Source organism: Silurus aristotelis, assembly GCF_946808225.1.
Source record: "Silurus aristotelis genome assembly, chromosome: 21".
Taxonomy (NCBI): Eukaryota; Metazoa; Chordata; class Actinopteri; order Siluriformes; family Siluridae; genus Silurus; species Silurus aristotelis.
This window is the reverse complement of record NC_139594.1, coordinates 3,622,135-3,635,130: the sequence shown is the minus strand read 5'-3', so window position 1 is coordinate 3,635,130 and position 12,996 is coordinate 3,622,135. Positions and strand designations below refer to the sequence as shown.

General features: G+C 40.2%; 2 protein-coding genes across 3 annotated transcripts in view; one reads left to right on the top strand and one right to left on the bottom strand.

Moving 5' to 3' along the window:
- The window catches only part of LOC310716279 (G-protein coupled receptor 183-like), a 19,046-nt gene extending 16,721 nt beyond the window's left edge, over nucleotides 1-2,325 (top strand). Inside the window, exon 2 of the mRNA XM_083523301.1 lies at nucleotides 372-2,325. Coding sequence (XP_083379427.1) covers nucleotides 411-1,349 — 939 coding nt within the window. The 5' untranslated portion in view covers nucleotides 372-410 and the 3' untranslated portion in view covers nucleotides 1,350-2,325. The remainder of the gene's footprint in view (nucleotides 1-371) is intronic.
- A 1,095-nt stretch (nucleotides 2,326-3,420) lies between these two features.
- On the bottom strand, nucleotides 3,421-9,757 carry LOC310716278 (zinc-binding protein A33). 2 transcript variants are annotated; one of them, XM_083523299.1, is made up of 6 exons: nucleotides 9,222-9,757; nucleotides 7,717-7,812; nucleotides 7,400-7,630; nucleotides 7,205-7,227; nucleotides 4,561-4,679; nucleotides 3,421-4,486 (listed from the first exon to the last, which is right to left on the bottom strand). In XM_083523299.1, the coding sequence occupies exons 1-6, from the start codon at nucleotides 9,624-9,626 to the stop codon at nucleotides 3,909-3,911; spliced, it is 1,452 nt and encodes a 483-aa protein (XP_083379425.1). In that variant the 5' UTR covers nucleotides 9,627-9,757; the 3' UTR covers nucleotides 3,421-3,908. The 2 variants fall into 2 exon arrangements, with proteins under 2 accessions (XP_083379425.1, XP_083379426.1); XM_083523300.1 differs by having other exon boundaries at nucleotides 3,421-4,462.
- Nucleotides 9,758-12,996: the final 3,239 nt, after the last annotated feature.

The window sequence follows — 12,996 nt, the reverse complement described above, 5'->3', positions numbered from 1 at the left end:
ATTGGTCTTTGGAACGGAAGGTTTGTTAGTTCAAATCTCAGCTACGTGATGGTTCCACTCCTGGGCCCCTGAGAAAGGCCCTTAACCCCATAACTGCTCAGGGAGATAAATGTAAGTTGCTCTCTCCACCAATTACTGTCAATGTAAATTCAAAAGAAATGGGGCCACACAACCAAAATAGCAAAGTATGTAGAATTTAATAGTCATCAAATCAAAACCAGATTTGATTTTATCTTCTACACGGCCGTACAACATGGAGTCAGGTGTATGAACCTCTGAATAATGAGGATGATGATGTCCAGGTGGAAGATAAGCTTGCCAAAATTCCTATTTAAAGGTTATTAATTTCTATTCTTTTGTATTCTTTATAGATTTGTCCATTATCATCTCCATCACCACACTCTGAAGCCATGCAATACATGTACGATATGGACCTCAGGATGAACCTCACCACCGATCCCACTGCAGCCTCTCCAGAGCTGAACACGACCCCTAAACCCTTCAGTGTGTTTGATGGATGTGACCACATGCTCGAAGCCGTCCTGTTCGACCTGGCTGTGCAAAGCTTTAACATACTCATAGGATTTCCAGCCAACATCCTGGTCATCGCCATCCTGATCCGTAACCGCCATGAACCCTCCACCTCCGACATCTTCCTGGGCTGCCTGGCTTTCATGGATGCTTACTTCGGCCTCATGGTCCCAATAAGCTTCCTCAATCTGTTCTACTGGAAAACCGTGAAAGGTTATTCGGCTCTGAAGTTCTCCTACGGCGTGAAGGACACGAGCGGGCCGCTCTTCCTTTCCTGTATCTGTCTGGATCGCTTCGTCGCCGTGGTCTTTCCCATCGCTTTCAGTCAGCTGAAGCACGTCAAGTACAGGATCGGCCTATCCGTGTTTGTGCTTTGCCTCACCTTCGCTTACGCGTCAGCTAAGACCATCGGCGGCCTCCCTAACTTCGAGAAGATCTTTACAGGGGAGATCCTGACCACCTTTACCTGGATGGTGATCTGCAACTTATCCATTTTGTGGGCCCTGAAGCGCTCACGAGGTGCTGGAAAGGACGAGATGCACCCCATGAAGAAGAAGGCCTTCAAGATGGTGCTTTCTATTCTATTCATTATCATTTTTAATTACCTCCCTCTGGTGGCTCTGTTCCCCTTCCAAGATCATTACACACCCCTGGTCTTCTCCTGCTATGTCCAGCCTGCGGGATACGCCTTCCTGAACATTAGCAGCAGCATCCAGCCGCTCGTCTACCTCTCCCGCCTGGAGAAGATCCCCTTCCTGTCCGAGTCTTTGGCGAACAAGCTCTGCTGTAAGAAAAAACCAGAGCAATCTCCAGCTTAGAGCTTCACGTCTCCACAGGACTCAGACTGGTTCAGATTTTTAAAAAATTTCAAGATTATTTGCATCATAAAAGCGATCAAATATAAATATAATAATTTGACACAAATTAAATGTCCAGCTGGGTTTATTATTTCTGCAAAATTATTGGCACCCTTCATAAAACATGAGCAAATACGGCTATAATAAAACGTCAATTTATGTACTTGCTTTATTTCGAGTTTAAAGCTTTTAATCTGGTGTGATTCGTTTGTGCAAAATAATTGGCACCTTTTCACTTGGGGAATGTCTTAACACACTTCTTCATGATGAACACTTCCAGAACTTCTAGAACATGTGGAATAGCAGGGGTTTTTTTTATATCAGGGAAGAAATGCCAGATTCCGGATGTAATCGGGATGTCGTCTTCAAAACACTGATGGAAAATGGTATAATAATCGAAAACCAATCTGGAAATAATTAAAGTCTTTTGGCACCAATGAAATAATTAAGAATAATAAATTATTTTAATAAAAATGATCTGAATAAATTTGTCATACAGTAATTGGGCTTAATAGTATTTTAACCGCTAATCATTTTTAATTTTTTTATATAGAATATACAATAACTAAACCAACAAGCAAAATTTTTTGCTAAAGGCTTTTTGGTTTCATCATCATGACAGACGATATTTATATTTTATTCAGGTAACACTTTATATTTGGGTTAAAAAACAACAAAAATACAAAATATCTGGAATTCAAGAGCAGTTTCCAAATGGGTTCTTATTATAAAGATTTGCACCATATTTATATCAATTCATTCAGGTTTATACGTAGTCTCTGCACCTCTAACTTGAAAGGTTCAAAATCCATTTCTGCTTTGTGTCACGTTTACATGATCTGCCTATGCTTCAGTGGTTTACTTCAGGGTCTCTGGTTTCCTTCTGCTGACTGGCATTTCCAAATTCTCCTTAATGTGTGTGTGTGTGTGTGTGTGTGTGTGTGTGTGTGTGTGTGTGTGTGTGTGTGTGTGTGTGTGTGTGTGTGTGTGCAAGTGTTTTCTGTGATGGGTTGACGTCCATGTCCCGGGTGTCTCCCACCTTTGGTCTCGAACCCCCACCACCGGCTAGACTCCAGGAGCGAATGATAATATCATTCATCTTCATCGTTCATATTCGTTTTTTAGGGTTGAATGTTCACATAAAGGCTGCAGGCAATTTTGTATGTATACTGATACTGTATTTGCACTTTATTGTGTGAATAAAATGCTTTATTTTTAAAAATATATACTTTTTTTGTCGTTTCTAGAAAGATTTCCTTGCATTAGCATTTAATGACATGTAGCCTAAATATTATTTACTAGTGATCATTTGATATTGAAAAAAAAGTATAACGATGTGATACATTAAGTTGGCATTAATCGTTTTTAACATATTTGCGTCGATATATTTACATGAAAATTATTTCAAAGACTGACCAATAATTTTTGACCGATATTCATTTTGTAGATCGATGTCCTGAGAGTCACATAGAATACAGATTAACATGGCAGAGGTAGAGCTGTACCTTCCTGCACACACAACAAGAAAACAACGTCTGGTTTTATTTCATCTTCTTATTTTATTTTTTTTCCACCACAAAAACATGTGTGTGTGAAAAGGCCATGTGTTAGAAGTCACTTAAGTAAATTGATGATTTGCTGCCTGTCTGAACCAAAGCGAATTGTGGAATGGCATTGTGTTGAATCGAATCAAAATCCGATCGCACTGTTGATTGTATCGACATCGGTAGCAGCTTCATCTGCATCTTTAATGTATCGAATCGCTGGCTATGCATCGAGATGTAAATTGTATCGACATGTATTTATCTAAAAAAAATTCAGTAGGTGGAATTTTGGCGCCATCGTGTGTTTTAGACAGTTTCAGCTTTCAGGTGTTTCTGTTTTTTTTTTTTTTTTCAATTTCTGTTCTGATCTGTTTCTCTTAAAATACCCAATCATGTTATCATATTTATTCATAGTCACTGAACATGTAATGGATGGATGATCTTTATCCAAAAACTTTCGTGTAATGACAAATAAATTCGATCTGAACCACAGAAAATCTATTGTCTTTTATTAAAGCAGCTCTGCAGGAGCAGTGAGAGAGAAAAAAAAATCACATTATTATTCATTGTTATTATTATTTTGATTATACAGTGGTTCTCCTGATAGTCCTGAATATGTTCTTGTTTTATGGCAGGTGTTCCCATGATGGACTCCATATTCTAACCAGGATAAAGTAGTTCCTGGAGATGATTGAGGTGTTACACAAAAATTTGTGAAAAACAGTTGGCATCTGTCAGACAGGTGTTATGTGCTGGGTTTGTGACTTGAAAGATTCCTTGCCCCAGGTTTATGGCCTTATAGGAATGAGCAACCAAACAGGAAGTGCCCAGAAAAAGGAAGACAGGAAACTCACACTATGGTTAGTTTCAGGAAACTTTCCTCAATAGGAGTTACTTCACACTGGCGGCTTTTTCATGGTGAGATTTGAACTTTCTACACCATACTCAAAGCCTAGCTTACGTCCTGTTGATTACTTTATTCCACACAGCTCACGTTCTTCTTTAATGAAACTGTCACTAGCTGTGGTACAATCCTCAGAGGATTTTTACTCTGCGTGTAGAAATACGGCACCACCTCATCCGTGAATGCCTCAGAGAACTTGTGCAGCGTTTGCCCATTCTCGGGGCAGGAGAAACAAACCTCTCCTGCATCCCAGTCCACCTCCACCTGCACTTTCTCCAGCTTCTCGTCCACCTTCAGTGTTTTTAGAGGAGACACCATGGCCCTGTACTCTCCGTCTCGCAAACACAGCGTCCAGAACCCGTTTTCTGGGCGAGCCGGGACCTCCAAGTCCCTTTTCACAGATACGCTGGCTACGCCCAGGATCCAGTCATCATTCTCTCCCAGCTCAACCTCCCAGGCGTGTTTCCCAGAGCCGACGTGGGTGGAGCCGAGAACCTCGGCGCTGACACAGAAGCGCTCTGGATTAGAGGGAAGAGGACGACCCGAGCTGCAGTAATGGACGCTGTTGAGGTCTTCTGACAGCCTCAGACATGGGTGTACTGTGTTCGGGTCCAGAGTCACAGGAGCTGAGTGAGGAATAAAGAATCTGACTGTAAAATAAACAAATAAGCACAACTAAACAGACAAACCTGCACCAGGTGATGGGTTTCTTTGTGGTACTTACAGCAAGGAGCAATGTGCTGCATCTTCTCCCAGACCCTGAACTTTAGGTTACTCAAGTGCTTGGCTTCGTCTATTAAAGCCCCATGAAACTCCTTCAGATTGGGCGATGAAGTCTGAGCTCTGGAGTAACAAGAAATGTCTGTTTTTTTCTCCAGGAAAGCAAATGACATAAACACAACATGCACTCAAGCAACTGTGCGGTTCAGTTATATGAAGTCAGAGTTGATGCATTGCGTTTTCACAAAGCTTTTTCCACATTTTGTTATGTTACAGCTTTATTTCAAAAGGGAATAAATTCATACTTTCACTTACAATTCTACATGCAATACCCAATAATGACAAAGTGAAAGAAGTTTTATTTTTTATTTTAATTTTTTTAAATAAATGTTATATATTACAGCTTTTACTCAATACTTTGTTGAAGCTCCTTTGGCACCAATTACAGCATCAAATCTTTTTTCTTCTTTGCAGAACCTTTTAAACTCCATAAGGTTGGATGAGGAGCATCGGTGCAAAGCCATTTTCAGATCTCTCCAGAGATGTTCAATCGGGTCAAAGTCTGGACTCTGGCTGGGCCACTCAAGGACATTCACAGAGTCGTCCTGTAGCCATTCCTTTGTTATCTTGGCTGTGCGTTTAGGGTTGTTGTCCTGTTGGAAGATGAACCGTCGCCACAGTCTGAGGTCAAGAGCACTCTGGAGCAGGTTTTCATCAAGGACGTCTCTGTACATTGCTGCAATCAGCTTTCCCTCAATCCTGACCAGTTCCTGATGCTGAAAAAAACATCCCCACAGCATGATGCTGCCACCACCATGCTTCACTGTAGGGATGGTATTGGCTAGGCGATGAACGGTGCTTGATTTCCTGCAGACATGACATTCAGGCCAAAAAGTTCAATCTTTGTTTCTTATGGTCTGAGAGTCCTTCGGGTGCCTTTTGGATAACTCCAGGTGGTCTGTCATGTACCGTTTCCCGAGGAGTGACTTCGGTCTGGCCACTGTCTGATTTTTAAAGAATTTATTTGCAAATTATGGTGGAAAATAAGTATTTGGTCACCTACAAAAAAGCATGATTTCTGGCTCTCACATACCTGTAACTTCTTCTTTAAGAGGATCCTCTATCCTCCACTTGTTACCAGTATTAATGGCACCTGTTTGAACTCGTTATCAGTATTTTTAAATTACAGGCATCTCTCATCTAGTGGAAGAACTTGCACAATTGGTGGCTGACTAAATACTTTTTTGCCCCACTGTACATGCCTGATTGGTAGAGTGCTGCAGAGATGGTTGTTCTTCTGGAAGGTTTTCTCTCCACAGAGAAACTCTGGAGCTCTTTTAGAGTGACCATCAGGTTCTTAGTCACCTCCCTGACTAAGGCCCTTCCCCCCGATTGCTCAGTTTGCCCGAGCAGCCCGCTCTAGGAAGAGTCCTAGTGGTTTCAAACGTCTTAAATTTTACCGATTATGGAGGCCACTGTGCTTATTAAGATCTTTTTTTGTAGCCTTGCCCAGATCTGTGCCTCCATACAATCCTGTCTTAGAGGTCTACAGAAAATTCATTGGACTTCACAGCTTGGTTTGTGCTTTGACATGCACTGTTAACTGTGGGACTTTAGACAGGTGTGTGTCCTTCCACATCTTGTCCAATAAATTTACCACAGGTGGACTCCAATCAAGTTGTAGAAACATCTCAAGGATGATCAGTGGACACAGGATGCACCTGAGCTCAGTTTGGAGTGTCATGGCAACGGCTGTAAATATTTATGTGATTTTTTTCTAATTTCAAACAAACTTTTTTCACGTTGTCATTATGGGGTATTGTTTGTAGAATTTTGAGAAAAATAATGAGTTTAATCAATGGAACCAATTTTTAGGGTCAAAGGGTTTTTTAAACTTGTCACATGTCCATTACAGCATAATGAAATTCCTTTCTTGAAGTTAGGCAGCTGGGGTCAGAGCACAGGGTCAGCCATGATACAGCACGCCTGGAGCACTGAGAGTTAAGGGCCTTGCACAAGGGCTCCAAAAGTGGCCGCTTGGCGATGCTGGGGATTGAACCTTCTGATCAGTAACCACTGAGCTGCTTACACTTCTTAAGATCCTTGTTAATATCAAGGTCACCATCAAACTCATCATTACATACACTCTATGGTCAAAGGTTTGTGGACACCTTAACATATTACATTTTAACATAAGACTGTGTGCTTTTGGAACATCTCACTCCTTATTTATTTCTTATTTGCTGTTCCAATCCTCTCCTCTAGAAAGATGCTCCACTAGATCATATGTGTGAGATTCATTCAGCCACATGGGTGTTAGTAAAGTCAGGAACTACAGGATGTAGGTGAGTTGAGGTGTCCTGGGGTGAAGTCAGCATGAAAGATTCATCCCAAAAGTGTTCAATAGGGTTGGAGTTCTGAAGCAGGAGATCTTCCACTCCAACCCATGGAGCTGGATTTGTGCACATGGGCATTGTCATGCTGGAACAGGTTTTTGCTCTCCTAGTTTAATTAAAAGTGAGAATCCCATGCTACAGCATCTAAAAAACGTCCTATACAGGTTGCAGAAGAACCTCATATGCCTGGGAAAGTCTGGTGCCCCAATACTTTTGTGCATATAGTGTGCATAAGGTTGGATTTCCACGTACCTCTCCATGGCAGATTGGAAGTTCTGTGAAAGGAAACAAAACACAATAAACCATTAGTGAACGTTCTAAATGCCAGGAGGAAGGGCAAGTACAAAAAAAACTTCTCCTGGCAGTCGGTCAATCTCTCATTAACAGCGTTATCCTGTTGGCGGAGACAAAAAATTCCAGGAAATTCCAAAGCTGTGATTTTTTTACCTGCAGCAACGTCAGATCATCGGCAGCGATCTCCTGCTCTGTGAGCCTGATGATGTCCGAGAGAGAAGAGATCCTGTTCGTCAGCTCTTCGTCTCTTAGCTTTACGGCGAGAACCTTCTTCTGCTCTTCCTCCTGCAGCGCCGAGAGCCGAGCCTCCTCTTCCTCATGCAGGAACTGGCGAAGCTTAATGAAATGCTGTTTGATTTGGTTCTCGATGAGCTGAACCTGACTCTAAAGTACACACCATCTTTATTTGTATTATTATTACTTTTTTTTTTTTTATTAAAAATATGTTTCAGGATGTGAATATAATTTACCTTGATGTGCTCAAGAGTCATAGCTGAAGTCATTCTGAGTTTGGTCACGACATCTAACTTGTCTTTCAGGGTCTTCAGAGCAAAATCGAGCTTCTCCTGTTAGCAGGGTTACAAAAAAAAAAAAAATTAAAAAAAAGGGTTTTAATGCTTAGAAAAGGGAGACATGCAAAAAGTACAAAAATAAATCCAAATTCTATTTACGTGCACATTTATATATATTATATTCTATAATTTGTATTTGTCTCTCAGCTCATATACTTTTATATATATTTAAAAAACATTTATTATTATTATTATTATTATTATTATTATTATTATTATTATTATTATTATTATTATTATTATTATTATTATTATTATACATGGCTTACTGTTACATTCATTTCCTGCATCCTAAAATGAACCAAACATTTTAAAGAAAAATTAATACAATTAGTAATAATTAAAATAACGCTTAATAATCATACAAAAAAAATACAAATAATAAAAAAAAAATTTACATTATTGTATTTTTTTTTTTTTGATGTTCATTTATTATTTGAATCTCCAAATTTAAATGTATATAAAGTCATATTTAAAAGTTTTAAAAAATCAAACACTCAAATAAAAAAAACCTCTTGTTTCTTTTCTCACATTATTTATTAATAATGTAATCATTATTCTTATATATGAGTACCGCTGGGCCCTGAAGCTTGTTACTTTTTATGCTTTTTATTTGCCCTGAGATTCGTTTAGCCACAAGAATTTGTTTTAGGTACTGGTGTAGGTGAGGTGAGGAGGCCTGGGGGGTGCAATCAGAGTAAAAACTTCATCCATACTTCATTGGTAGCAGAAGATCTTCCCCTGGCACAGGGGTATTATCATGCTGGAACAGGTTTTGGGTCTCCTAGTTGAAGTGATGAAGAAACTTCATCCTAGAGCACCCAAAGACGTCCTGTACCATTGCGATAGAAATCACGAGGCCGAAAAAGGCTTCATGTGATTGGCCCTGGCGTGTAATTAGTGAATTGCAAAAGATCTTTCATTGCAAAGAATCATCTTTCCAAACCTTCTCTCCTCCCATAAATTCCACTGACCTCATTATACATTAAAACCCTGAGATGAATCAAGTTCCCTGTGACCTTGAGAGTCCATAAAGGGTTACTTGAGGACGTGTATTCGAAAACATTGCACTCGTTCAACCCTGAATTCTGCTTTCCGTTTCCAAAACACGTGTTTGGAATACAAGCGTTCTAAGCGGAACACATGTGCGTGTGGATTTATTGAAGACTTTTGAAGAACGTTTGAGCGCTTCAAAAAGGCAGATGTGAGGCTGCGAGGTGCTGCTGGAACGCTTCGGCTGCCTCGTCTTCCTCCGAGAGTGCGTCAGACCGGACTTGATTAACTGCATTCTCTCGCGCAACCACACCAAATACTAAGTGCATATTTTTCCCTTTTTTTCTCTCCCCCAGACACAATGTAGCGACAGAGCAGCTCAGTACAAAGCTCCTCTGTCCGAACAGTACCTTACAGTCCAGAGCGGCCTCGTCTGTGGGAGCGCAGTTGTGACCCTTGTGCATTCTCGAGGCTTGACACACCACACAGATGGACTGCCGGTCGTCCACGCAGAAGAGCTTCAGCTTCTCGCCGTGCTGCGGGCACGCCGCTTTCTTCTCGCTCTTACACCTCGAGCTCTGGCTCTGCATGAAGGCCTCGCACAGGTTCCTCAGCGCCAGGTTGCTTGGAGGCTGCTTCTTGGAGACCCTCCTCCTGCAAACGGGACAGCTACGGAAAACTGAGCTCCCCCAAAAGCTCTGCAGGCAGGACCGGCAGAAGCTGTGGCTACATGGAAGCAGGACCGGATCACTAAAGATGTCACAGCACACAGGACACGACAGATCCTCTTCAAGCAGCGTGGAAGACATGGTCATGCCCGACGCTCTCCTGTCATACTGAGAGCCGGAGTGGTGCACTTGTCAGCCTTTTGGCACACGGTACGAGCTCGCCTCGCTCGGCAGGTTTCGGAGAGCTCCTTCAAGCTGCTTTTTGAATGCTCAGGAAGAACAGAGAGGGAGGAGTAGAAGAGCAGACACAAAACAGGAAGTTCAAGTCTCTAGACGATCCGAATGTTGTGCTTAATGCGGAACCGAGCGCTTTGCCCTATTTTGGGCAGCTTTACGTGACTGATTCTTCTAACAAATCCAGCATTCGTGGACATTTATGCTGCACTGTGGAGACTTTAAATCAAAACATTTTCATATTAAAATAAATGAAACTAATTCACATTGCTGTTATTCTTTACTCTCTAATATAAACACTCACAGAAAGGGCTTTTTGTGTTAATTATTCACCTTTTTATCTTTTTTTTATAAACATTTTTCCTGCCAGAGAACTTTTAATACGGTAACATAATCTAACAAATATTTTCATATACATTTCATTTATTTTGTATTTATCATTCATCTATTTCTACTCACACACATTTTATTCAAAAAATCGGACATTATTTGGTGTTTTTGAGTTATTCAGGATGTGTAACAACAACTATATGAACAAAGGTTTGTGGACACCTAACTATAAGATGACGTATGTGCTTTTTGAACGTCCTATTCCACATTTAATCCTCATTTACTGTTCTAAAAGGTTCCACTCTCCTGGGAAGATGTTCCACTAGAACTAGGACATCTTATGTAGGTGAGCAGGTCAGTGTAAAACATTTACCAAAAGGTGTTCAACAGGGTTTATAAATCTATAGCAGAAGATTTTTCACACACTTCCAACCCATGGAAAGCTTATCTTCAAAAAGTTGGGTAAGAAGCACATATGGTTAGAAAAGAGAGGTGTCCCAATACTTTTGTCTATTATATTATATTATATTATATTATATTATATTATATTATATTATATTATATTATATTATATTATATTATATTATATTAATTGCTGTTCATTTATTTTAACTCCATTTTATTAGTATGGGTTTTTAACAATGCACCATGGGCAACATTTTCAGCTCCATGAAGATCTACTTTATACAGGTTGGAGTAAAAGATCTCCTGCAATAGAGTTTAAATCCCATTCACCTCATCTACATCCTGTAGTACCTGCCTTTTGAAAGGTCTTCCTAGAGGAGTGAAGCTTTATATGGATACTTAATTAATAGGGACTCAATGTGGAATGGGTTCAAATGTTGAAAAAGCACATACTATATTATAGTCCGGTGTCCACAAACCTTTGTAAGCAGCCAATGAAGGTTTGGGTTTTATTTTTATTGTTTGGTTCCACATGTTGCTGCAATGAACATTGATCCAGCCAGGATGAATAACGTTTCATTATATTACTGGATCAAAATCATATTTTTTCTTAGGCATTTAAAATGAATATTGACTTTTTGATACAATAAGACAATTATATGGGGTGTGTGTGTGTGTGTGTGCGTGTGCGTCTGCGTGTGCGTGCGCGTGCGTGTGAGTGCGTGTGTGTGTGTGTGTGTGCGTGTGTGTGTGTATGTGTGTGTGTGTGTGCGTGTGTGTCTGTGCGTGTGTGTCTGTGTGTGTGTGTGTGTGTGTGTGTGTGTGTGTGTGTGTGTGTGTGTGTGTGTGTTGTGTGTGTGTGTGCGTGTGTGTCTGTGTGTGTGTGTGTGTGTGTGTGTGTGTGTGTGTGTGTGTGTGTGTGTGTGTGTGTGTGTGTGTGTGTGTGTGTTGTGCTGTGTTGGTATGAGTGTGTAAATCAAGCACAGCAGCATTTTTTGGATTTTTTTAACACTGCGTGAACTTTAATGCAACACACCTGCACCGTGTTCATGTAACTTTCATGTTTTTTTTTCCTGAACTGTTTTGGAGTTTTATTGCACTGCTGCTAGCTGTCCATTTTCTGGGTTTTTTTAACTCTGCCATAACAATGATGTGTTTTAAATCAAAACAAGAGTTGCTACACTATATATATATATGTGTGTGTGTGTGTGTGTGTGTGTGTGTGTGTGTGTGTGTGTGTGTGTGTGTGTGTGTGTGTATATATGTATATATATATATATATATATATATATATATATATATATATATATATATATATATATATATATATATATATATATATATATATATATATATATATATATATGTACATATTTGGTGTATGCAATGCTAAGCCCACCACCCCACCATAAAATAGACATTATATTTTATGCTTATGATAATTTTATCATCCACATTATATTAACTGCTGTTCATTTAATTAAACTCATCATTTCATCATTTCATTGATATGTTGTTGTTTTTTTTTTATTTAATTGAATTCATTTTTATTCGTATAGCGATTTTAACAGTGGACATCGTGTGTCAAAGCAGCTTTACAGAGATAATGTGGGTAAAAAAGAATGTTTAAGTTTGTTGCTTATAATTGTTAGTTTATCCCCAAAGAGTGAGCCAGTGGTGACTGTGGCAGGAGAAAACTCCCAGAGATCATATGAGGAAGAAACCTTAAGGAGAACCAGACTCAAAAAAGGAACCCATTTTCATCTGGGTGGCACTGAATTTAATTGGTATGGGTTTGGGTCGGTTTGGGTTTGGGTTTGGGTTTTGGTATGAGTATGGGTTTGAGTATGGGTTTAAGTCAGTTTGGGTTTTGGTTTGGGTTTGGGTAAGGGTATGGGTTTGAGTATGGGTTTGGGTCGGTTTGGGTTTGGGTTTGGGTTTGGGTATGGGTATGGGCTTGAGTATGGGTTTGGGTCGGTTTGGGTTTGGGTTTGGGATTTGGTATGAGTATGGGTTTGAGTATGGGTTTGGGTCGGTTTGGGTATGGTTATGAGTTTGTGTATGGGTTTGGGTCGGTTTGGGTTTGGGTTGGGTATGGGTATGGGTATGGGTTTGGGTATGGGTTGGTATGGGTTTGGGTATGGGTCGGTTTGGGTATGGGCTGGTATGGGTTTGGGTATGGGTTTGAGTATGGGTTTGGTATGGGTTTGGGTAAGGGTTTGGAAATGGGTTTGGGTAATGGGTTGGTATGGGCCATTTCTAGCCTTTTTGGCAACTTAGTTGAAATTCCTATTTCTTACTTCCTGACTGTAATTGTTAGCCTGGGGAGTATCTGGTAGTATCTACAATGTTCCTCGGGGTGCTCTGCACACTTCCGTGTTACTTAGGGATTGCATTACTCCTGGAAGGTTTTCACTCTTTTTACTACCTATATGTCATGGGATGCAATGATCAAAGGATGTTGTTGTGGCGTAAACGAGGGAGCTGTGAGGGCGTTTCGATAATGGATAACGTCAAACTTTGACCTGCTCTAATGTAAAAAAAAATT